General features: G+C 35.7%; 1 protein-coding gene across 4 annotated transcripts in view; it reads left to right on the forward strand.

Annotated features, from left to right (window-relative positions):
- The first annotated feature begins 4,456 nt into the window (after positions 1-4,456).
- LOC110448244 (chloride channel protein 2-like) overlaps positions 4,457-25,255 on the forward strand; it is a 58,907-nt gene continuing 38,108 nt past the window's right edge. For all 4 annotated transcript variants that reach the window (XM_021494397.1, XM_021494398.1, XM_021494399.1 and 1 more), the window contains exons 1-3: positions 4,457-4,606; positions 7,120-7,275; positions 23,821-23,944. In XM_021494397.1, the coding sequence (XP_021350072.1) occupies positions 7,237-7,275; positions 23,821-23,944 (163 nt within the window). In that variant the 5' untranslated portion in view covers positions 4,457-4,606; positions 7,120-7,236. The remainder of the gene's footprint in view (positions 4,607-7,119; positions 7,276-23,820; positions 23,945-25,255) is intronic.

Below are 25,255 nucleotides of genomic sequence, written 5' to 3' on the forward strand. Positions count from 1 at the left end.
TTTTTTTCGGCTGACAATATTATGTATAATCGACTAAACATATCCATTCAATTATTTTGGTATTATATATATTGTTGGAACTGTTTAACTATCTTGTATGTACAACATAATATCTCATTGTGGTACTTATAGCTTACCATCGTGTACGTACAAGAAAATATCTTCACACAGCATACTATTGTGTACGTAGTAATAAGTTGTACGTACCAGAATGAGATGATATGCTGTTCTTACAAGTATGATAATTTTAAATTAAATTTAAAGGTGACGCGTATGTGCCTCCTAAGTTGTACCATTTTAACCATATAGCTTAGCAAATGTACCACCGTTGGTAATATGCACTCCCTTTCATGAATTAATCAGCGTGGACATTTCAGATATATCATTGTCTACACTAATGAATTAGTCAACAATTATAAAACGCGAGACTATATCAGGGGCGGGTCCAGGTGAGGGCGTAATGGGCGTAATGGGCGTACGCACACCGTTGACTATTGAGAAAAAATTATCGGCCCCCCCTTTTAGGAAATTCTGGATCCGCCCCTGATTGCCGACATGCAATAATAGAGGCGGGAGAACTACTACAGCCCATTGCAGGATGGTCTAGGAGTAACGCTGGACCTGCGTTTATTTTCACATGTATTTATCAATTATGTCTGTCAATACAAAAAATACAAAAAAAATTACGAAACCTTTACAACCTTCTCTCTATTTTTCGAGACAAAATCAAATAAAATGAATTCACCAAAACTGTGAACCCCAATACCACCGTATTAAAAATGCAAAGTACTGCCTAGCTGCATATATCTACCTCCCTGACTAAAGAATGCCTTTACCCAGAACATACCACGTGACCACGCGATAGCGCCCGTGCGCCATGTTCTTACCTTTTATCTACTACCGAAACGCGGGAATATTTGATTCCCCGCACGTCTAACTGTCACAAATTGTACCTACGCATTGAAAACTATTTTACTGACATGACTATATAGCTTATGAATTCGTTTAAAAAGAAATCCATACCTTGCAGAACTTGTATCTAAAAAATGAAATAAAAAACATACAATCAAAAGAAAGCAATGTTCGTTATCTTCAAAATTAGAGATTCAAACTCTAAACTTCAGATTGTTGAACTATCGTTCTAACCGACTGAGGTAGGGAAGACCTGGTCTGCATTTCCTGGTCGGTGGTCGGGTGACGCTGTGGATAGCGCATTTGCCTTTCACCAAGGCGTCCGAGGTTCGATTCCCCTATCGGACGTGAACATGTATGGGGTTACCTTCCAGATGCACGTTCGCTCATCCTGGAATCATGATTTGGCGTCGCCATCTTGAAACAGTAATCATGGATTAAATGTCATCCCCTTCATCATCTTGAATCTCCATAACGTGACTTAATTTGTGTAACTTGACGTCATGGCGCTCTGCTCTCAAATATATGTAAAATGACTTCTGTCCTAAAATCCTAGAGTTTAGCTTTTTAAAATCAATTCACTAACGCCTTCCGTTTTCTAAACTCTGTAATGCAACTCTATGTCGCATTATATAAATGATGCCATGTTTTTATTATTTTAAACATTTGGATTTTTAAATTTACGTGACGTCATGCATTATTAAAATGTATGGTGGTTTTTTCCATTACACGACTCGTAGAGCACCGGAAGATAACATGATATGCCGCACTTCCCTGGCAATCGATACGGAAATCCGCCCTGAATTACTGCAGATATTGTTCTCATTACTAGTAACCATTTCCATCCTACAATGTGTCAATGTCCAAGATGGCGTCGGGATCTGCTCCGAAGCGGCAAGGATCAAAATATGCAGGTATTTGAAGTAACTGATGCATTTACAATTGTCAGTGATTGTTTTGTTTATCAAATGTTGACCGAACTATAAGATAAAAGCCATTTAAGTTCCTTATTCTAACGTTTTGGTCAAACTCTAGGCTCCGTTCACGTTAACCAGTAGTTAATGAAAAATTAAAATTGATGCCACTAAAAAGTAAGAGTTTTCAAAATAGAATAAACTCTCAAATCATATTGATCTTATCTATCTCAATAATATATAGCAATGGAATGATATCAGAGCCTTTGAATTATATTGTATTCATATTTCATATTTTTCCTAACCACTGCATGGTTTACTCTTACCAACCTTCTTCTTGATACGAGTCATACTCATTTTAAGTGTAATTGACTCAGCGCAGCTCGAGACGATATAACGCCTCCAATTAAAACAGGGTATATGAGAAATCAGAAGCTAAATCTTAAGTTAGAACTATGTACATGGGGATTAATAAGTGCTTTTTTAGATTTGGTGTTACTGGGGCCAGGGGATGGTACTCCAAAGGTGTTACCTTGACTACTTGTTCTGATAATTTGTTGCATTCCCCTGGTGGATCCTGGGAAGACTTTGAGTGGTACAAGATGTTCTTCTTTACTCTATCCTGACCTTTGAGCATCCGGGGTCAGTTGTTATCCGTTGGTAATTCACAAAACCTGTCATTATACGAGTCACGAAATGTAAAAGAAAAATATCCGTGTCTTTTTATATGTCTTCGCGGTTTTGTTACTTGCGTATCGGAATTGGCTGTGATTGGATGGTCAACTTCTGTTTTATAGGATTTACTTAATACGACGGTATAAATGTTGGCCTACGACGACGGAATTTGACGTCACGTTGTTTTAAATTTATCATAAGTTAACATGCTGCAGCAGTTTCGGAGAATTTTCAGCAGTGTTGTCTCATATATATATATAAATCTCTTGGCAAAGATGGCGAATTATAGGTTAAACTTGTGTGTCTTTCCGTTAATTTTGAGCAGTTATCATGAGCGACAGTGCACAATTTCTTCTAGACAATATTTTTGTTTATTCGTCCTTGCATCCTTCCACTCGTTTGCCGGGCTCGTAACGCCTAGAACAGCTTACATTGTAACGTCACCTAAATGCTTTTTCTTCTTATGACGTCTCATGTTATGCGAGGCGGAATGAGAAGCGTCAAAATGACTGATCTAGTTCTTTATGAACCCAGCTTTTTCATAAAATAACACTCTCTATATATATCACTGCACTCCTCCACGGTGATCAATTACAAAAATATATAAAAATAAGAAATCAAATAAAAGCAAGAGTCTAAATCGATAATTTTGCTGGTGTTCTAAAACACATTTGCACACGGCTTTAGCGTTTTTGCTACTGGTAACACCTACCATACGACATACGTATTGGATACAGACATACTAATATAACCCACATATATAGTACATACAATTCAATCAGAATCCGTATATATAGCGCTTTAAGGTTTTAAGGAGACAGTAACATGTGATGATAAATGACCACCGCCAGGGGGCGTAATTTCTCATAAAAATGATGTCATGTATACACATTGCGATTTCTACGGATAGACAATGGCGCTGTCTTTACTGATTAAAGCTGCAGTTGTTTGTATATTCAATATAACTCATGAGGAACAAAAACAGGAGTGTATATCACAAAGTTAAAATATGTATCAAACGGTATGACATTTTATTTTGTTATCAAAATTGAATGTTTCATAAATGTACTGATTTATTCCGTGTTTTAAAATGTGAACTTGATATATACCTTTCGAGAAACCAATAACATTCTCTCCAGTATAGACATTGGTTACCTTTACCAGATTTTATTCATATCCCTACAAAAAACATTTATACAATGATGTATTGCACGACCAAAAAACCCCTAAAACGTCATACCTTCAATGACGTCACAATATTGACAATGCCTACGCTAGGCTGTGCTCTCTGATTGGTCAATTAATTCGTAATAGTAAAACAAATATCAACTTAATTCTCACTGTAAAACTTTTACATATATTACATTGGTCAAAATGTAATACTCATATCCAGGGGGCGTAGCTAACCCTTGTTCGGAGTGGATTCATTTAGGAGCAGGTCTAGGACAGGGCATTGGTAGGGGGGAATGCTTTTTGTACGTTTTACTGCTTAAACAATTGGTGGGCCAACAGAAGTGATTCATATAAGTTGAAATGACCTGTTCCATAATTGTTGTAAAATAAATATAGGTTATTTTTTTTATTACGCGTATACCCTCCTTTGTCCCTTGCTACGGTTAAACGTGTAACACGTACCTGGCTATGGTTCCCATTGTATTTTTAAATACGTAAACCATGTATTAATTATTTTCAAACACATGTGAACCATACGCAATGTAAATGGTACACACTTTTACATACGTTCACACGCAGTACACATTTAATGTTAATTAAGTTACCTTAATATGTGTAAACCAGATGTGTGTGTCTGATAAATATGCACACGTGCAACTAACAGCACCTATTATGTATAATATTCCGTATTGTTCTTACCTGAAACGCATATCTGTCATGGATCGTGTTAGATATTCATGCTAAGGACATTCTGTCATTACTCACACGTTCATTTACCTGTCTATTGGCCAAACCCGTAAGACGTAATATATATATGTGACCAAGCCTTGGGGCTTCCATACTTGGAACTTACCTGTGGATCTATACCGTTATTTCTTACCTTTATACAGTTTCGTAAAAGTTTTGTGTGGATTGTAAGAAAACACTTTAAGGTAAGTTTTGATTGTTACGTGCATTATTCAGTTTTTTCAAAACTTGTGCCTGACAAATATGGTAGTACCACGTGTTCAAAGTGCCACACGGTCACCATCAGCCAGTAGGTACTTCGACAGTTCGTGCGCGTTACCTTATAACGCCTACACTAGCCCACAAAACTTCATACTGCATAATCCGTAATGTGCTGATGTGTTTTGTAACGCCTTCATAATATGTCAAGATTGTCGACTTACCTTGCTTCATTATATATAATGAAACATATTTCACTGGCGTTAATTCTTTAATTCTTTCTTATTCGGTACGTTCCTCAACGGAATTAGATTATCTAAGTCTGTGGTTCATCTACCCAACCACAATTAGAGAATGGAATGCCCTACCACATACCACCGACAGTGCTATTAGTCTTAATGTTTCAAGACTCACCTACATGAGACAAACTAGACCACTATACAGGATTTTATAACTTGTGTAGCGCAATACACTTTTTTTCTTCTTTAAATAACTTTAATTTCACCAAAACAAATGTTTCAGTTGATAGAAGAGGGGATGGGGGATGGGGGTCACTTAGACATGCCACGTTTGTCTTAATTATCCCGCTGAAGTTAAAAAACAACCTTTTAAAATTAATCTTCGTGAAGAGTTGTTAAAGAGCTCTGCAGATAATCAAAATGGCGACATATTAACGTTATTAACACTGAAATCTACATGCTATATAACACATGATGAAGAATATGGCTGATGTGGCTTTATACGTCTCTTGGCTAATTTGACACAAGTGTTTTCAAAATAAAGTTTTTAATTTTGTAAGTTGGTAAAAAAGAGATTTATGGTATTTGTTATACCCACGAAAATACTGTATGAGAAAATATATGGGTCACATATGCTTACTAAAAGACCCATACACAGCTATATTCTCCTGTCAAAAATCTCGTTTTGACATACATTGAACAATTACGTCAGCTCTAAAGAATTTATTGAAATTGAACATCAATGTTTCATTCCCAAACAAATTGCAAGCTTCTTTGTTTACCTACATGTATGTAAGTATACGGTTTCTCTTCAGCCGAATAAGTTTGCCCTTCAAGCACTCAGCTGGAGACAGGTTGACAGCTAACTGTCTGATGCTGGTATTAGCGGTCTCTGTGGGACACAGCAGACAGATTTCATCTACACGACACGTTTTCTACAGACACACGACAGCTATCGACACATAGTTACGACACAATGCACTAAAATATGAGAACAAACTACAGTATACATACATATACAACTAAACCAAGTAATGCCCACGGCCTGTGATCGCCGAGGGCCAGACAATTGTCCAAAATTACATTAGCTACATCATACATTCACACACCTGTGTTAATAGCAATGGATTATATTGATGTACACTATACGTGTCAGCGTAGTCTCTTTAGTAGAGCATCACGGGATTATCAGAGTCCGTGGCAGCATGTCGCAACCCTATGTAAGAATAAAGAGAACTTCTGATTAAATCATATCCTACATTCTCTAAAGTGATACGTAGTGAATGTAGGATATGATTTTAATCAGATTGGTGAATATATCTATCAAGTTGAAAAAACCCGTCATGGCCATTTTGTTGTCTTTTGCTATTGACTCTCTATGAAAGTGCAATTATGTGTAGTATCTTAATTACTTCAGTCACGGAATATCATATTACTATCCAGAGACATATAAAGTCAGTAGTATATATGCGTCTCTGCAGAGACGTATTGGCTTTATACGTCTCTGGTCTCTGTACTATCTTAGTCCACGGACTTAGATATCTAATCTAATTCCGTGCTAAGTCCTTGCTTCAGTATTGTTGACTGGTAACACAATTAATTGCTTCTTTTCGTTTTTATTTCGAAAATTGCAAGTATCTATTTTACGAAATTTAGTACTTTGTCGGATAAACATCACTCCTCATATAAAATCGGACTTTAGCAAGACTACTAGTCAACATAAAACGTGGCCTTTGATTTTAAATAAGTGAATTTCGTGAATAAAATTATGAATTGTGTTTTACTGCAATAATACGAATAAGAATAGAATGCTAATTACATTACGGCATAATCTTCAGTCTGCTGAAGCAGGTCAATTAAGCGTAATTGGTAGAGTTGAAACTTTCGTCCCTATGGTAACAAACCACGAAGATTTAGCGACTGGCTGGTTAGCTTAATTAATTTTCAAAATAATGTTTTCGGTATGTTTTATAATTTCTATTGAATCATCAACAAAAAGTCCTGTATTTATTATAATTATATCTATCTATATACACTTATTCATAGCTATGATGTTAAAAATTATCTTTAAGAGGGAGAGTTTAGCTAATGTAAGCTGACTAATAGTAGGCTTTCGTCGATCGCTCACAACCTGTCACAATGTCAAAAAATGAAAGCAGACCCTCGTTGTGCATATACACCTGTTTACCGTCTCTAATGAATGCAATATCACAAATACCATATTGTTTGTACATAAGAACTTTGTAATTTATTTGTTTCAGTTGCTAGCAGACGAAGTCTAGCAGAACACTCATTCTTTTACGAGAAGGTAAGAAAACTGGTTCGACATGGGCCTATCAAAATGATCGTTACATTTTACCGACAGATGGCGTACCAACATGGCTGAAAAAGAAGACTTGGGTTATGAACAAACACTGGTAAAGTTGATTTTTTCTTTTACCAAACGTTATTTTAGTTTCTAATATAAATTGACTCATTTATCTAAACAAACAGTCATATTTAGAGTAATTTAATCATACAATTATGGGATGTAACCTAATAATAAACTATTGAGAGTAAAAACATCGTCTGGTCTATGTCCTGTTGACAACATTACTATACTGTACTGTACAGTATAGTATAGGCATAGCTTGTTGAACCCTACTGTGTAGTAGGCTAGTATTGGATATGGATCTATTAAATACCTAGGATTCAACATCACCAATGACCGACACTGGGGAAAACACATAGATGAGATATGCAACAAATCTTATAAGACATTAGGATTATTGAAAAGAAATCTTTCGTCATAATTATAATATTTATTCAGGTAAAAGGCAAATAATACACTTCTATCACATTTTGCAGATTGGACAAAAATATATATATAATATCACAGAATGAGATCTTCTTAAATAAGTTATTTATGCCATAAGATTAGAAGTCAGTCAGGTGTTAAAAACTGGATTGGATTAGATTAATTTAGGCCATGTCCGCTTGAAGTTAAACTCCAGGCATATAAAGGACTCATACGACCTGTCCTCGAATATGCGAGCACTGCCTGGGACCCACACCAAATATATCTCCAAGATCAGCTGGAAAATGTACAGAAAAGAGCGGCAAGGTTCATACCATCAAATTACAATTACGGCCCAGGTAGTATGATAGCAATTTTAGACCAGCTGCAACTACCATCCCTAAAAGATCTTCAAACTCAAAACAGACTTCTACAAAGGCATACACGGTCAAGCCAACTTACCATCTAATCAATTGAAAGAACCATCTAGGACGACCAAGAACATGTACTTGACGCACGTGCGGTGTAATAATATCCTTGGATGTGTCACCGTATACCTATCAAGATCAAGATCAAGATCTAATTGAACAGGATAACCCGTTAGTGTATGAAATACGAGGAGAGAGGAATCAACAGCTATGTATCATACTGACCTATCAAAATAGTATATACTCAGCAATGTTATGATAATAATAATAATAATAATAATCTTTATTTAACGTCGTGTACAATCGTCAACAACAAACATAAGCTCTGTAGAGCTTTTATTATGCCGCCGCTAAAAAGGGAACAAATGTTTTTTTAGTGGTGGAGGAAAACCCACGGAGGGAAAACCACCGTGCCATGGTAGGGGTAACAACTAACCCTATCAGACATCACTCTCTTTTTTTTCCACCACCGCTGGGGATCGAACCGAAACTCTTGGGAGAGCGAGTGGTCTGAACCTCATGCTTGATAGCACACAGTAGTACAATGACTGTGCGCGTTAGCGATCACGGCTACCGAGGCACCCTGATGGACACTAGATTGGTTCCGATTTAGAAACAGCCAAGTGTTACAATGTCCGCAACCTTTCTAGCAGTAACAGCCAGTATTACGCAATTAAAAAATGATTGCCTATTAAAAATCCCATATTACTTAAACTTTTAAAATGAAATAGGTTTATGATCGCTGGAATAACACACCCTGCACAGAGTTAATTCCTGTCCAGGAAGAAGATGATGATGATGATGATGATGATGATGATGAGGTGGGTGGGCAGCTAGGCATCCCATCTCCCTACTCCAACAGTGTTTGAGGTTTACACTAGGAGCTACTTTTGACGGGCGTTGTGTAACAGTCGGCAAAATCATATCTGATAGAAAAAAGGCTGACCAGTAGCCTATTCTAATGTTACAGGAGTACCGATCCCCCAAAATATTCCCATTTTGAACTCCCTACACTGGAACTTCCTCTTTTCATTGTTTTCAAAACACATAGAAACACTTGCAAATCAGACATTGGCAATATCACATCTCTCATCTAGATCATAGATGTCATCTGCATAGGGATAATGAAGTTACCAAAACCAATCTGCCGTTCATATAAGGATTTTTTGGACCTCTATCTTTGGGGACAGCAATAAAAGTTACATATTTTATTGATCTGTTGGAATAGAGAATACTAAAAAATGCCTCAAGAATCTAGAAGACGAGTTGGATATCTTCGGTTTCATATCAGTGGCTGTATGGACTCAAAAAGAATTGTTAGCATTAATCATTGGTGTTTGCTTTCTTCAGAAAGTGATGTAAAGTAAACAGGTTACGGGACACATCTGAATACTTGTTTTTGGACAATTTGGTGTTATTGAATTGTTATGCATGTTTAACTATTTTTCACACAAAAAAAATCTTGGCAAAATTCCTTTCAGTATAGATGAAGGGATTTAACCTATTTTTGTATGGAATGTCCTTGGATCAAGAGAAATAAATGTTGTATAAATGAATGAAGAGTGGGTCACAAGATATCAATAAAGGTTTACTGGGTTGTCTTTAAAGTGAGTATGTATTAAGTATGAGTGAAAAGGTTTTGACTTAGTTTGGTGTGGTGCATCTCTGGATCAGGGTATTCATTTTTTTGTGAATCAAGTTGGTGGTCTGACTGGTCTCCCTTGGGGAAGATTTGGGGTCCCAATAAGGAAACTTCTGATAAATAAACATTAAACATATATGCATGTCAACCTCTGGACCATCCTCAGAGGGATTTGTTCCTCAATCTCTCAGCAAACTCTGAAAGGGGGGTATATATATGCATGTGAAACTTTATGCAGCATTTCTTTAGTTCATTTTTGTGGTGAACCCTTGTTTTATCGAATGAATCATTCGAAATCCAATTTCATTTTGATATTTTCATTCACATGAACTGCCACATTCCTGAAGTACAATCACTCAAATATTAGTGATACTCATTAGTTTAATTATCTTATTCACTCGACCAATAAGTCCAAAGGTCAGAAACTGATTTTCACACCTCAGTGAGGTATTATAAATTGTTATTTGTAGTATTATTTGTTTTAAAAAGTTGTCATTGTCCTGTTAGAAGAACTATTGTCTCCTATGAGGGACAAATCTGGTCAGAATGTTAAAATAGGCGGACCAGATTCACTGGGTCCTATGCCATCAGAGGGATCAAGTAAATATTTGGGTTCAGAGGGACAGTCCCTTTCAAAGAGAGATCGTTGACATGTACTCAATTTAAAACTATTGAAAGACTAGGTTAACAAACTTTACCCTGAACCTCATTAGGAAATCTGGCACTGTTCATTTTAACACAGTAAATAAAAGTAACATAATATGTTGTGAAATCATTCATGCATTACAGTCCTTGTATAAATGTATGTGTATACATTCGTTGACAATGATACGTTTCGGCCTGCAGGGATACAAGGTTATTAATGTGTGTACATGTACAGCCAGTATAACAGGTTTATTAGTTAAAATCAATTAGTGAAGTGCAGAAACCAAGGTTATACTAGACTGGTATAGATAGTGGCCTAGTTCAGGTTTATCTGGTGTGACACAAATCCAATTTGCTGTGAGGATATATTTATAATGGCTACAGCAACATCTGTTGTGAATTTTCTTCTAAAGGTCCATGAGGTGTAATGTCTTTTTATTTGGCATTTAGGTTGCTGGGATGAACAGTGATGAACTAGATGACAATGACCCACTATTAAGGTCACTGTTTTTAAAAACCTGTATGTTGAAATCTCATACTACTCGATAGTGAGGCGGACGTAATACCAATCAAACAAACAAACAGGAAAATATTCAAGTAGCCCAGATGAAATGTGGTAGTTGACTTGCCAAGGCGTTATAAAGCATTGAGCCGGAGCCCCAGAAAATTGTCAAGCATTCCCCAGTAAACACAATTTCTGCTTTCTAGCATGAAATTTCAACAAAAATATTATATTATTAATTTTTGGAGTGAATACTAATATTGGAAAAAAAATCAAGCAATCTGTATATCCATTCAGCCCAGACAGATTCTAGGCAGCCAGGATACCGTTTCAGATTAACCCTTATTAACTTTAAACATATTATATATACAACATGTACATGTGCAATTCATGCATAATGTACATATATATCTCGTAAGATAAATTAAGATGTCACAGCCATGCATCATAAATGTCAAAAATAAAACCATTATTCTTACATTCTGATATTATTTGAAAATATGTAACACTGTTTACGCTCATTTTGCATGGGGTGCATGTTGACTTAAATTTGATAGCACAGTTCTAGTGTAGTGTCTGTCATCAACAACTCGGGCTTTGAAGAGCTTCTTCTTGTGAACTGAACGATCTAGGGTCGTAATTTGGCCAGTAGCTACTAGGGATGGAGGGCTTTAATATGTTTCCTCAAATAAATGACTTTGACCTTCTTTCAAGGTCACAGTGGTTAAATAAGATAAAAGACTTCAAATAACATCATTCAAAATATCCTGAGGTACAGATGAAGAGCTGATTGATATTTTAGCATGCTATGAAGACCAACCATGTAGAAATGTCCTGCCCAGTGAAATAATATGTACCAGTAGCCATTCATTTTGCACAGATTGTCACATGTGTATCATGTGGTGTTGATACAGTGTATTTATAATTGATATTCCGTCATCTTTAAGACAATCATTCATTAAACATCTGAAAGGTCTAGACTATAAATGTATCGCTGTCAAAATGGAGGTCTCTTCAGTGCACATTCATTCATCAAATATTTTATGTGCAAATCAAACGAGTGAAATATCCCGAGTGAAATATCCCAGCTCGTTATCGTGAACCTTTGAACAAATTTGAAATGTGATATGTCAACACACTTCATTCATCAAAGTGATAGAAAACAAATGGAAACCTGTAATGTCAGCCAAAATCAAACAACAGATTGTACATTGTGACGCCTTTATAGTTACAGTGTTCAAGGGTAATAGTAATAGCTGAATAATTCACTGTTTGTGGTTTTTGCTTTGGTTTGTTTGTTTTTTTACGTCCTATTAACAGCTATGGTCATTTAAGGATGGCCAGGTTTTGGTGGTTGAGAAAACCAGAGTGCCTGAAAAAACTTCAGACCTGTGGCCAGTACTTGGCAACTGCCCAACCTAGGCGTCAAACCCGCGACCAGGATGTGGGGGGGGGGGCTTAGTAATCAAAGATGGTCAGACGCCTCAACCACTTCTCCAAAGTGACTCCACTGTATGTGGTCTCTCCTCAGTAGAGAGAGAATGTGGTTAAAAAAATACATTTTTTCAGTAATAAATTTGTAACTGTTTAGTATCCATATTCAGTACCTATTCCCATAGCCAGCAGAGACTGGAATATCACAAATCCTCCTCAGACTAAGGTACTTGTCTATAGTATCATCCCTGAATTAATATGTATGTCTAGTTCAGTTTCATGAAAATTCCTGTAGGTGAGTTTCCAATGTTGACCTATGATAACTACCTGGGTTCAAAGTCTACATGGAACAGTCACCAGGTACTGGCTGCCACAGGTTGGTGATTTTTCTTCAGGCACTCGAGTTATGCGCTACCACAAAAATCTGGCACATCCTTAAATGACCATAACTGTTAAATAAATTTAAAACACAAACAAACTAAACCAATCTAATGGTATAAAATCATAAGATACAGTATCCTTGTGGTGTTCATGTAAGTTTAAAAAAAACACATTTCCAAGTACTTGCTGTTTTTCTTAAAGTCCTTCAGGTTACTGAAGAAATGCAAGAGAAACAGAAATTATACTCAAATCAGATTTGTTTGTTTGAATATCTGGTATTCATAATGGGTGTACTTTATGTATAACATGTAGGTCTTGAGGACATTTACACGTATACTAACGACAGTACAATCTGATATAGGCTCTAGGGTATATCCAATCAAACGTAGGAAAATAAGCATGGAAGGTTGTACCAGTGTGAACAATATCATTGGTCAACATTTCTGGTCAAGACATTTGATAATAAACTTACACAAAAAGACAAGACAAGAAGTTAGAATGAATTAGTTACCATTCAACTCCAGTGATACTTCAAAAAGTCCCTTTAGATAAATCATAATAATGATATTATTTGTAACAAATGTGTGCAATTTACCTGATGTATAATTATCATAATTACCATATGTAGCTTTCTCTGTACTAAATTTGGCTCTTAAATTTACTGTTCCAAAAAGATTTCCACATATACATGTAATCGAATGAAAAATGTAGTTAAATTGAGATACAGACCTGACGTTGTATTCACAAATTAATTAATAAATAATTTCATGTCTTAAACTCCAGTATTATTGTACAAATCATTAAAAAAAATATACATCAGAAGAAAATTATTTCTGGCCACTCTATAGGAGATTTTAACAGTGGCAAGATTCTGTCTGTCGATCAGGGTGGGTGGGTTAGGGTTTATAATGCCTACTGTAGTCATAAAGTTACATAGGTATGGGGAGATTGTGTACAGTATGAGAGTACTTGTATTATTGTACATATTAGGTTAACAATGACTATACCATTGATACCCTAATAGCAGTGCTTCTAGTCTTATTTTTTCATGTGATTAAAAAAGAAAGAAAATCTGAAAAAAAGGATCTCAATTTTTTTCTTATGCATGTATTTGAATCTTAACAGGGACATTGAAATATAAGTCCAATCAAAAGTCAAATTAAATGCTATTCTCCGCTTTATTCCAATTTGCATATGGATCTGATTTCTGAGATAAAAAAAAATTGAGAAACCCTCATCATTATTGGCCTGGACTTTTTCTGTTAACGTTTGTAGTATTAAAACTTCTTATGTGAAATGACTGGATTATGTTGGAAGGTATGCCAGGGCTATTATTTTTACAAATAAGTCTTTTTTATCTTCATCTATTATTCAGATGACAATGAAATTCTATAAGATAAACAATTATGTTCATGTCTTTAAGATGATATTTAGGAAGTAATCTAAAGAACGACAGAAAACTGTGAATAAGGAATAAACACTAAACAACAGGTAAAACTGATTGACATGTTGGTTTTTATGGACACACACCGACACATAGCCAGTACATCAATGACGTTTTACCAACTAACATCAGAGGCCTTTTCCCAGTTAATCCATCCACATAAAGCCATGTATGCTGAATTCCTTTGGCGGTCTTTCTATAAACTCCTTGGTTTCTGGACTGATTACCCTTTCAGCTACATTCATCACGTTTTACACGTTGATTACCAATGGGTTTTTGATGATCTCTCTTGATTTCTGGGCCATATCGTCAAAGTTAAAGGTCAAGGTCATACATACTAGGACTCTGTTCCTGAACTTGATATGAAAAATTTTCAAAGCAGGATGTTGAAACTTCACAGGATGACTCTAGTGATCTCTATTGATTTTGTGTTAGAAGGTCAAAGGTCAGTTTCTGACCTTGAAATTTACAGAGTGGCCACCCTTTTGGTGAGAAGGATTCCTATTTGTTTAAGGGTCAAAATATCAAAGGTCAATGTAATAGGCTATTGTGAAAAAATTCTTTACTCTATTAAACTTAAATTGCACTTCACAAGATGATTTCAAATGAAATGAGGCTAGGAGATCAATTGATATTGAGATTAAAAAGCCAAAGGTCAAGGCCATAGTGACAAGATTAAAGTTTGCTTGATATTCAAAGTAGTTATTCAATTTTTTTGTGTTTGGAGAGCCAGCAAAGGGCATTAACTGAGCAAGGTTTTGCCGTTGACATGTAACTTGTATTTCTAAACATTTTCTTCAGATTGGTAAGTATGGATTATGAAAAGTTCTTTTTACACAACCAATTAAAATTTTATTGGTTGTGTAAAAAGAACTTTTCATAATGTAATTTCTTGTTTTTGCGTATCCAAATATTCAATTAATAGGATATATATGGTATTATATATAATAGGATATATTATGGTATTTATATAGAACAGTCATAAATGGAGAACATTTACCTACAATTGACTTAGTGACCACTGTTCTCTGTGGCCCGGCCGGTAGTTATTGTAAGGAGAAATATAAGAGATGCTTAATATACATAGTGGTAGTTTCTTGGAATTAAGTAGGATAGCAAAAGCTGGAAACGGTGAAAATCCTCCTGCTAAAGCTGCCAATGTTCCCACAGAATACTCTCACAGCCAAACTGTAAGTGATAGAGCTTTTGTTTTGTGCATGTATACAGTCAAACGGAGTCATATGTAGGCAAGGTAGTCTAGTGGTAGGACGCTGGGCTCGTGCCCGAAGGTTCTCAGGTTCGAATCCTGTCATGACAACTGTATTGTATTCTTGAATAAGATACTTAATTGCGCTTGTCGAGACTACTTCAGGGTGTCCAGCTTCAGACACTCGGAGATTAAAATATTGAAAGGAGGGTCATTTCATTATCCTACCCTCAGATCTACTGTAAATGGGCTTGCTTCAGGTGTGTCCAATTTCATATTTAGAGTATTGGTACTAATCCTTTAGCAGACTTCGATTTAAGAATCTGCTTGTTTGAACTATATTTTCATGATAATATTTTTAAATTTTCATAAGTCCTGAAATTCCACATTTATATAATTAGAAACAATGTCAACACCTTCATCTTGCACATTACCAATGTTAAATTGCTATCAAGAAATGGTTAATGCACAGTATCTAAAAGGAAGATGAACACCTTGGCAATTGAAGTAATGCTAAGTCTGAAAAAATCCTTAAGCTATAGCTTGCAAATTGCTTTATCATTTATATGCTTAGAAGAACAATCAAGAAAACAGCTCTGAATTTGAATTCTTCACGATTAAACCTTATGCGTAAACAGCAGTTGTTCATTTTGCCTACACGTCTGAGTACTGTTTGAATGTCAGTCATGGATTGTTATAGTAACGTTTTGAATATGTTATAAATTTGAAATCCTCTATGAACCTTGGTTAATTGGTCCTTTTTTGGTGGGGTACGGGGCAGGGTTTTTGTGCAATTTCACATTTTAAACTTTACTAATTGCCAAACAGGTCTTTAATTATGGAGGCTAGGAGTAAATCTAGTTCTTTTCCTACTATTTAATTATCATAGCATGAAGTCCTACACTAAGTCTCTTTACCCTGCCATGACCTATACTCTGTAGCTGCTAACAATTAGCCTATTCTTTGTCGAAATACAGGTGAATAATCTCATTGAAACAAAGGTGTGTTGTTTACAGGTCATGTATTGGCTGAAGAGGATTAAGAAAATAATTTTTAGAAGTTCAAACTCCTGCACATCTGAGAAACAACAAATTATCTATCCTTATGAAATTTGATGTCATTAATCAAAGCATAACCAAGTGTATATTATGAAATCTGTTGTACCTGTGTGATGTCCTCCCTCGTTAACCACACTTAGCACTTTTATTAAGGCGTACCTGGTACACCTACATTTGATACCTGTACTGTATAATAAGGCCGAGATAATCTATTAAGTTGAATAGGTACGTACCGTATTTACCTGTTATTGGCCCCGGCCTTGTGTCATAAAAGCTTTTGGACTTTTAAGAACATTTTCCATGCTGAAGATATTTGGGTAAGGCTAGATATCTTTTCAAATGTCACATAAAATTGTGAAATATTTATTTATAAGGTTTGTATATGCACATGCCTTGAAAAATCCCTAAAAACATTGAGTTGGCCTTGAAAAGGCCCTAAATAAAATAAACAAGAGGCCCATGGGCCTTAACGGTCACCTGATATATTTATACAGAGAGTTGATTTAGTTTTTAACATGAACAGAAATATTATTCAAAGTGACAAAAAACAATAAAACCCCCTTACTCAATATCTAGCATACGGATTTCAGACTAAAAAGGATTTGAAACTAGCACCTCAGATTCTTAACAAGGAAAATGAAGAAATTTTAGCACACTGACTCCTTTGAGCCCCACGCTACATCCCTTGGGGGTAGGGCTGGCTCAAAATTTTCAAAGTATCAAACTGTCAATGCAAGGTTATAATTCCAATCAAGTTATTAACATGTAATATTCAAAGTATCATTTGCCATTATAACCCATAATAAGTTTTGCCCCCCCCCCTCCTTCCCCAGGGGGTAAACGTGAGACCCTAGGGTCATAAACCTTAAGACCCTTCCATCTATGAAGAGTATTTGATTCTACCATATCTGGGTCTTGAGAAGAAAATTTTTGAAATTTTAGTCAATTCAACCCTTTTTGGCCCCGCTCCTCAGGCCCCTGGGGGCTTGGGACTAAACCGGCCACTATTTTTGTTGACCTTTGTCCATGGAAGGTCCCTGCAAAATTTCATTGAAATTGGTTCAGGGGTTTTGGAGCAGAAGTCGAAAATGTAAATTGTTTACGGACGCATGACGGACGACGACGGACAAAAGGCGATCGCAATAGGACACTTGAGACTTTGTCTCAGGTGACCTAAAAATCTTGAAAGGTCAAAATGACCCTTGAATATGATAAATGATCATTTAACTATGATTGTTCAGGGGTTTTGGAGAAGAAGTCGAAAATGTAAATTGTTTACGGACGCATGACGGACGACGACGGACAAAAGGCGATCGCAATAGGGCACTTGAGACTTTGTCTCAGGTGACCTAAAAATCTTGAAAGGTCAAAATGACCCTTGAATATGATAAATGATCATTTAACTATGATTGTTCAGGGGTTTTGGAGAAGAAGTCGAAAATGTAAATTGTTTACGGACGCATGACGGACGACGACGGACAAAAGGCGATCGCAATAGGACACTTGAGACTTTGTCTCAGGTGACCTAAAAATCTTGAAAGGTCAAAATGACCCTTGAATATGATAAATGATCATTTAACTATGATTGTTCAGGGGTTTTGGAGAAGAAGTCGAAAATGTAAATTGTTTACGGACGCATGACGGACGACGACGGACAAAAGGCGATCGCAATAGGTCACTTGAGACTTTGTCTCAGGTGACCTAAAAATCTTGAAAGGTCAAAATGACCCTTGAATATGATAAATGATCATTTAACTATGATTGTTCAGGGGTTTTGGAGAAGAAGTCGAAAATGTAAATTGTTTACGGACGCATGACGGACGACGACGGACAAAAGGCGATCGCAATAGGTCACTTGAGACTTTGTCTCAGGTGACCTAAAAATCTTGAAAGGTCAAAATGACCCTTGAATATGATAAATGATCATTTAACTATGATTGTTTACTAATTTTGGTGGTTTTGTGGTGTTGTACTCATGAAAAACCAATGCAGAAAATACAAGAAAATGAAATATTTGTTACAAGTCAGTTTCTGTATTTTTGGGTACCGACCAGTGTTAGATTTGGGGTTGTTAGGTGTTTATGTGGTGAGACATCGAGGCATCCAAATAGCGGTATCTGAATTTGCAAATTTGCAAATAGCAGGAGATTTTAGCCTTAATTAGACTGAAAATTAGGTTCTTAAAGGGCCCTAAAAAGCTTTGAATTTCATAGTAAAAATCCTTTACGAACTTTGATGTATTGTTAATTTGTTAAAGTATTTAATTGCAATGGTATACTTGTACTGAGCAAGATAAGAGAAATAACAAAATGTCTGTAATGGAGTATGAACCCTTCCACAGATCTTGTGATGTGTTATATTTTCACATAGTCAGTATGTTTTGTACTTCTGAAATCTATATACTTTATATATCTATAATCTACTATAGTCTAAGTATGTATTAATTAACTTAAAAGAGTAAAAGAACAGTAGAAAAGTGAAGTATAAAACATTTGAGAGGAATACTAAAGTTTAAGGTTGTTAACACATTCATCCCTGAAATTTCATAATGAACTGTTCCAGTCTTTGAATTGGAAGAGTTCAAATGTGTCTTCAGGGGTGAATGAGTTAACAGGTAAAAAAAAGTTTTCAAACTAGAGAACTTTCATGATATTTACACCCTACACGTGAACCTACAAACTCAAAAGCCACACTTCATGCCCAAAAGCTCCAGAAAGGTAACCCTACATAGCCAACAGTCTTGTTTAAAGTCAAACAACATGCCTAACAGTTTAAAATTTCATGTTCTACATGGTTGAAACTTGTATTGTTTTCGTGTAATCTCAGAAATAAATGTGAATCAAAGCTGTATAAAATATCTCCCATTCAATACAGAAAAGATATACATCTTCGTATTATTTACGAATTTATTTTTTACCTGGTAAACCTGCCTTCAGATGCATTTAATGCAGTCAATCATTATTCATAGTTATAACCCGAGAATGTCGTGGATGTCTGCACCCATACATTATTTTACCTGTTAACGAGATAATGGAGGTCGACCTGTCCCTCGGGGCTTAGGTGTTCCCAGTGTAATTACATGTTATTATACCTGGGAAATGTTCATGTGTTGAAATTAATAGCTAAATCCGAAATGTGTAGACGTTTACAAACGTAAAAGATCATTCGGCTGAAAAGTATTGGAGCAGTAACCTCAGAGACTTAATAACATAACAAATACGCGGAGTGGGAGATCCAAAACAAATGTTTAATTCAAGTCAACCAATTATTCAGCCTACAAAAATCAGACCAGTTATGATCTTTTAGATACAGAACCTCATACAAAAAATATGAAAAAACATTAAATGGAGATCAAATCTTGATGATTTTTTTAGGTCTTGCATCATACCAGAAGTTTAAACGAATTTACTATGCTTTTCAGAAAATGATGTTCTTCGTAACAAACTAGAAAATGTCTGTAAGACATGAATGCCCCCATCACCATATGAAATTAGTTTCAGTGTTCGATGTTTGACGGTACGGGATGGACATGGACAACACTATATTAAGTTTAATCAGGGAGTTAATAATAATACTCTATTTTTAGAGGGTACGACTCATTAAGCTAACAATAAAGGCTAATCTCCCATGAGATCCTCTTTTAGAAGGTACACAAGCATAGATGAACATTTTATGACTGTAGTAACTGTTATTCTGCAACAAACCTTGGAGATGGGGGTTGGCAACTCATAATCTCTGAATCAAAGTTAGGGAATGGGCTTATTACAGACACAACGAGAATACATTTCTGTTGAACTGCAATTTACATGGGTGGGGGCTTATCACCAGGCATGGTCTTATTGCTGGATAAACATGGTGAGCAAAGTATTTACATGTATCACATCATACAGGAAGTAATAAAAACAAAAGTTCTTTCTTAACAATAGGAAGTCATAAAATTTACAGGTACATATAACTATATGCACCAAGTTCACTCAGATAAAAATCAAAGGAATATATATACAAGTTTATGTGCATCATACAGGAAATTGCAAGTACAATCACCTCGGATCGGAAGAGGTTAACTATACACAGTAAGATAGGAATTCTTGACAAATCATCTTACATCATCAATGACTGTACATAAAATAACTACACTTACAATTGATCTGATCAATATATCACGATATATCAGAGGTTTCGTGAAGGATTGTTCGTTATTGCATATTTCAAGTTCTACATATTTAATATAAACAGTTTTTGGACACATTAAAGTGCTCTAAACTACAAAAATTAAAGTGACTAGTGAGAATTTGATTGACTGTGATTAAAGTGGAAGATTGGTTAAACATCTACAATCCCCAGCCCTCCACCACTGGGTTGCAGGTTTGAGGCCTTCACATATGGGGCAGTCGCCAGGTACTGGAGGTAGGTCGGTGGATATTCTCTGGGAACTACAGCTCTCCTCCACCACCAAAGCCTGGCACGTCCTTAAATGATAATAATAATAATATACATTATTTGATACAGCGCCCTATCTAACAAACATAAGCCACTCTAAAGCACTTTGCAGTACATAGATATACAATTAATTCAATTAGCATATATACATTAATCAAAACAATTTTGAGGAATTCACAGGAGTTGCCTTCGCAGGCGCTAACTACTAGTCCTATGCCACCTGGCTAATATTTCCCTATGTTTGTATGCCTGCGTGTGTGCTGGAGATGTTATGTGTAAAATGACCATAGTTGTTAATAGGACGCAATACACAAACAAACCAGACCAAACATGGTGGAAATGGTTATGGCTGGTCATGCATGATCAACATGTTTAAATTTCTGGATAGGCAGATGCATGGTGAAGTGGTCAAGGCCACAGGTGAAGAGATGGCAAACCCAAGCACCGTTCCATTTTGTCTGTTTGACTGATAAAGTACATGACTTGTTTCAAAATGGTTATAAAATATATTATAGCAATACATTTCTTAATGTTTGAATCTGAAATTACCATGGTTGACCTTCAATTGGGCCTTAATGTTCAAAGTGTGGCTAGCTTAAATTAATGATAACAAATTAAATCTTCAAATTGCAATTTTGGGAGAAATACATCAAAAAAAATGAAAATGAAGTGTGTTTTTCATTTTCTTTTGTACAGTTGATCATTTTGTATCCATAGACATCATGTTTAACTCTTTAACAGATCAAATTAATTATTTTTGAATATGTACATAATGAAATATTTGTTTTCACATGTTCTTAAAGCTAACCAGGCTTTGATCATTAAAATTGGTAGACCTTGATTTGGTCTTTATAACTGTAGTTGACTACGATCAATTGCTGTGATTGACCATAATCACTCTGACCTATTCACCCCTAAAGTCACATTTGATCTCTTCCAATTCAAAGGTTGGAATAGTTCCTTATGTAATTTCAGGGGTGAATGCATTAACAGAAATATAACACCATGAAAAATCATGATCGAAAACCATAATAAAAATCATGGACATATGATTTCCACTTGGTCATTTATATCTTATTTTAATTGTGGGTCAAGAGAGGTTGACAGGTTATACCAGGGCGGAGCAAAAGTGAATTAAGACTTAGGTTTGAACTCTGTAAGGGCCAGTAGGTACACATCAATGCTGACAGGTCTGTAGCCCGCGGCAAATGCACAAGAAAAATGTTTGTAGACAGCTGATGTGTAACTATATTCATATAACAAGAAATAAAACTGTAAGTATGAATGTATACATACTTGTCTGTTATGGTCTACATGACCTGTTTAACACTTGGGCTTCATGTGTTGTGACCCCAGGAAAGGATATATATATAGGTGTCAGGTAACTGTTTATGAGGGTCATGTCATGACTTTCAATCACCTTTTGCTTAGAAAAACTGTAAAATTAGACACGGTTCCCTACCCTAGTCTGATAAACATGTATATAAAACAAGCTACATCAGATTTAGAGACCTTTCCCAGACATCCTCTCTAGTTTGATGTATCTGACCAGATATAGAGACATCCTCTCTAGTTTGATGTATCAGACCAGATATAGAGACAAAGTCTGATGTATCAGACAAAATTTAGAGACTTCCTTCTTTAGTCTAATGTATCAGAAAAAAATAGAGACTTCCTACTGTAGTCTGATGTATCAGACCAGATAAGCAGACCAGATATAGAGAAATCCTCTCTAGTCTGATGTATGTCAGACCAGATATAGAGACATCCCCTCTAGTCTGATGTATCTGGCCAGATATAGAGACATCATCTCTAGTCTGATGTATGTGAGACCAGATATAGAGACAGCCTCTCTAGTCTGATGTATCTGGCCAGATATAGAGACATCCTCTCTATTCTGATTATCAGACCAGATATAGAGACTTCCTCTCTAGTCTGATGTATATCAGACCAGGTATAGAGACATCCTCTCTATTCTGATTATCAGACCAGATATAGAGAAATCCTCTCTAGTCTGATTATCAGACCAGATATAGAGGCATCCTCTCTAGTCTGATGTATCTGGCCAGATATAGAGACATCCCCTCTAGTCTGATGTATCTGGCCAGATATAGAGACATCATCTCTAGTCTGATGTATCAGACGAGATATAGAGACATCCTCTCTAGGCTGATGTATCAGACCAGACATAGAGACATCCTCTCTATTCTGATTATCAGACCAGATATAGAGACTTCCTCTCTAGTCTGATGTTTCAGACCAGATATAGAGGCATCCTCTCTAGTCTGATGTATATCAGACCAGGTATAGAGACATCCTCTCTATTCTGATTATCAGACCAGATATAGAGGCATCCTCTCTAGTCTGATTTATATCAGACCAGATATAAAGACTTCCTCTCTAGTCTGATGTATCAGACCAGATATAGAGACATCCTCTCTAGTCTGATTATCAGACCAGATATAGAGACATCCTCTATAGTCTGAGGTATCAGTCAAATTTAGAGTCACGTTTTATCTACCTTGGTCTGATATCAGAGAGAATTTAGAGAATCCTTACCATAGTCTGATATAGTCAGACAAGATTTAGAGATTACTATCCTTTTAATCTATTAGACAAGATCTAAATACTTCTTTCCCTGCAATAGCCTGATAGGACCAGATTTTTCCCTATTGTTTTACTAATTTGTAATATTAAGCATTTTATGACTGATACTTTTGTTCCTAGAAAATAAATGCTGAGTTTGTTCATGACAAAAGTCCCTCAATATGACAAGTTCAAGTATAAGAGGTTTCTTTGGATGATGAGATGTATAAAGTATTCAGGATTTCACATTAAAGATTAGTCTGATATCGGACTAGTTTCTTCGGCTTGTTTTCTAGACCACACTTCCAATACTGCCACTCTGAAATTGATTTTTGTTCTATTTCAGTAAACAAAAATCACATTTATTCAGTTAAGATTTGAATACTTTTTCTCTAATTTTTCAAATCTGTCTGTTTCAGCTTTATGGAAAATACTCTAAAGATCTTGGTTCATTTGCTAAGTTCCAAGCCAAAAGACTGAAGAAGGAGAAGACAGACCTGGGAAACGTAGAGAAACCTAAAAAAGGGCTATACTTTTACTTAGGTAGGTATATATAATGACTGGGTAGTAGCTGGTTGTACATGTGTTTAATAAGACATATGTCAGATCAAAGAAAATCAGTGACTTATCAGCTACAGTTACATAACGTTAACCTCTGTGTTATCAAACCTCGGAAAAGAAAACATGCAAGTGTGCACTGATAGGTGTAAAAGAAAATATGTAATGCTTTAGTGGTTTTTTGTTGTTGTTTTTTTGCACTGTACATTTTGAAACAGAATATTTTGGGCTTCCCCCAGTGTCCATGTCTACTATGAAACTTTCATTCATCTAGAAACTGTCTTTCTAGAATCGAAACAAACATGCAGAATAGCCCCTAAGATTGCCAAGGATTACATTTTTTTAGTAAATATATATATAGTAGCTTTTGTAGTTGAAACAAATGAAACAAACAATACAATGTTGATCTTACTTGGACTTTGTGTTATTTGTATACAATTTTGGTTGTGACTGTGATGACTCAACCGTCAGAGTTGTACCAATATCTTTTAAGAAAAAAAAATTACTATTCAAACTGCCAGACTGGAGTTTTTTTCATGTAGTATTGTAATTTACTGTCAAACAAGTGATGTCTTCCCTCTGTTTCTCATGTCTAACTGTTTAATAAATGTAGTCTTAGGGCACTTAGTATTCTGATAGAACCTGCTTGTATACATATGTTTGTAATTGTCAGTCATGTTTCATAGTTCTGGTAGAAATGATATTTGCCAATTCTTACACTTAAGGCACCTGTTGAAAGTAGAAATTACATTGTCAAATACTTTTTCCAAACAAAATATTATTTCTGGTATTTAGTAGATTTCACACAAAAAAAATGAGCAAAAAGAAAATTAGACAGCCCATTTATCAGAAAGTTTGATATGTTTAACCAAATTATTTGAACAGCTGAAAACTGAAGTATGACTGACTGCCATCTTGGAAACTATTATTGGTGCATTTTGAAGTTGAACAAGCTTTCAAATAATTTTTGTCCCTATGTTAAGTGCTTATTATTGGTATAACGGTATATATGATGCATGAAGTGGTCAAGGCTAGTGATCGCTGACCGTCAGTTCTTAGATGGGTGTGTTTTTATTTGGAGTCATATTTCTGTTAGTTTCTCCAAGAAAAGTGAAAAAAAAAGACTTTTAAGGTAAATTCAGACTTACAATAGCTTGGGCCCATGTACTGCCTTTCATGTTATTTATGCATCTCCTTTGGTTTATGGAAAAGGCAAATGGTATGGGTGTAGATGTATATATTGATTGTACATGTCAAGGAAAGGTAAAACTCTGGAACCCTTGGATTTGAAGGTAA

This window comes from Mizuhopecten yessoensis, unplaced genomic scaffold (genome assembly GCF_002113885.1).
Source record: "Mizuhopecten yessoensis strain PY_sf001 unplaced genomic scaffold, ASM211388v2 scaffold3961, whole genome shotgun sequence".
In the NCBI taxonomy this organism is placed as follows: Eukaryota; Metazoa; Mollusca; class Bivalvia; order Pectinida; family Pectinidae; genus Mizuhopecten; species Mizuhopecten yessoensis.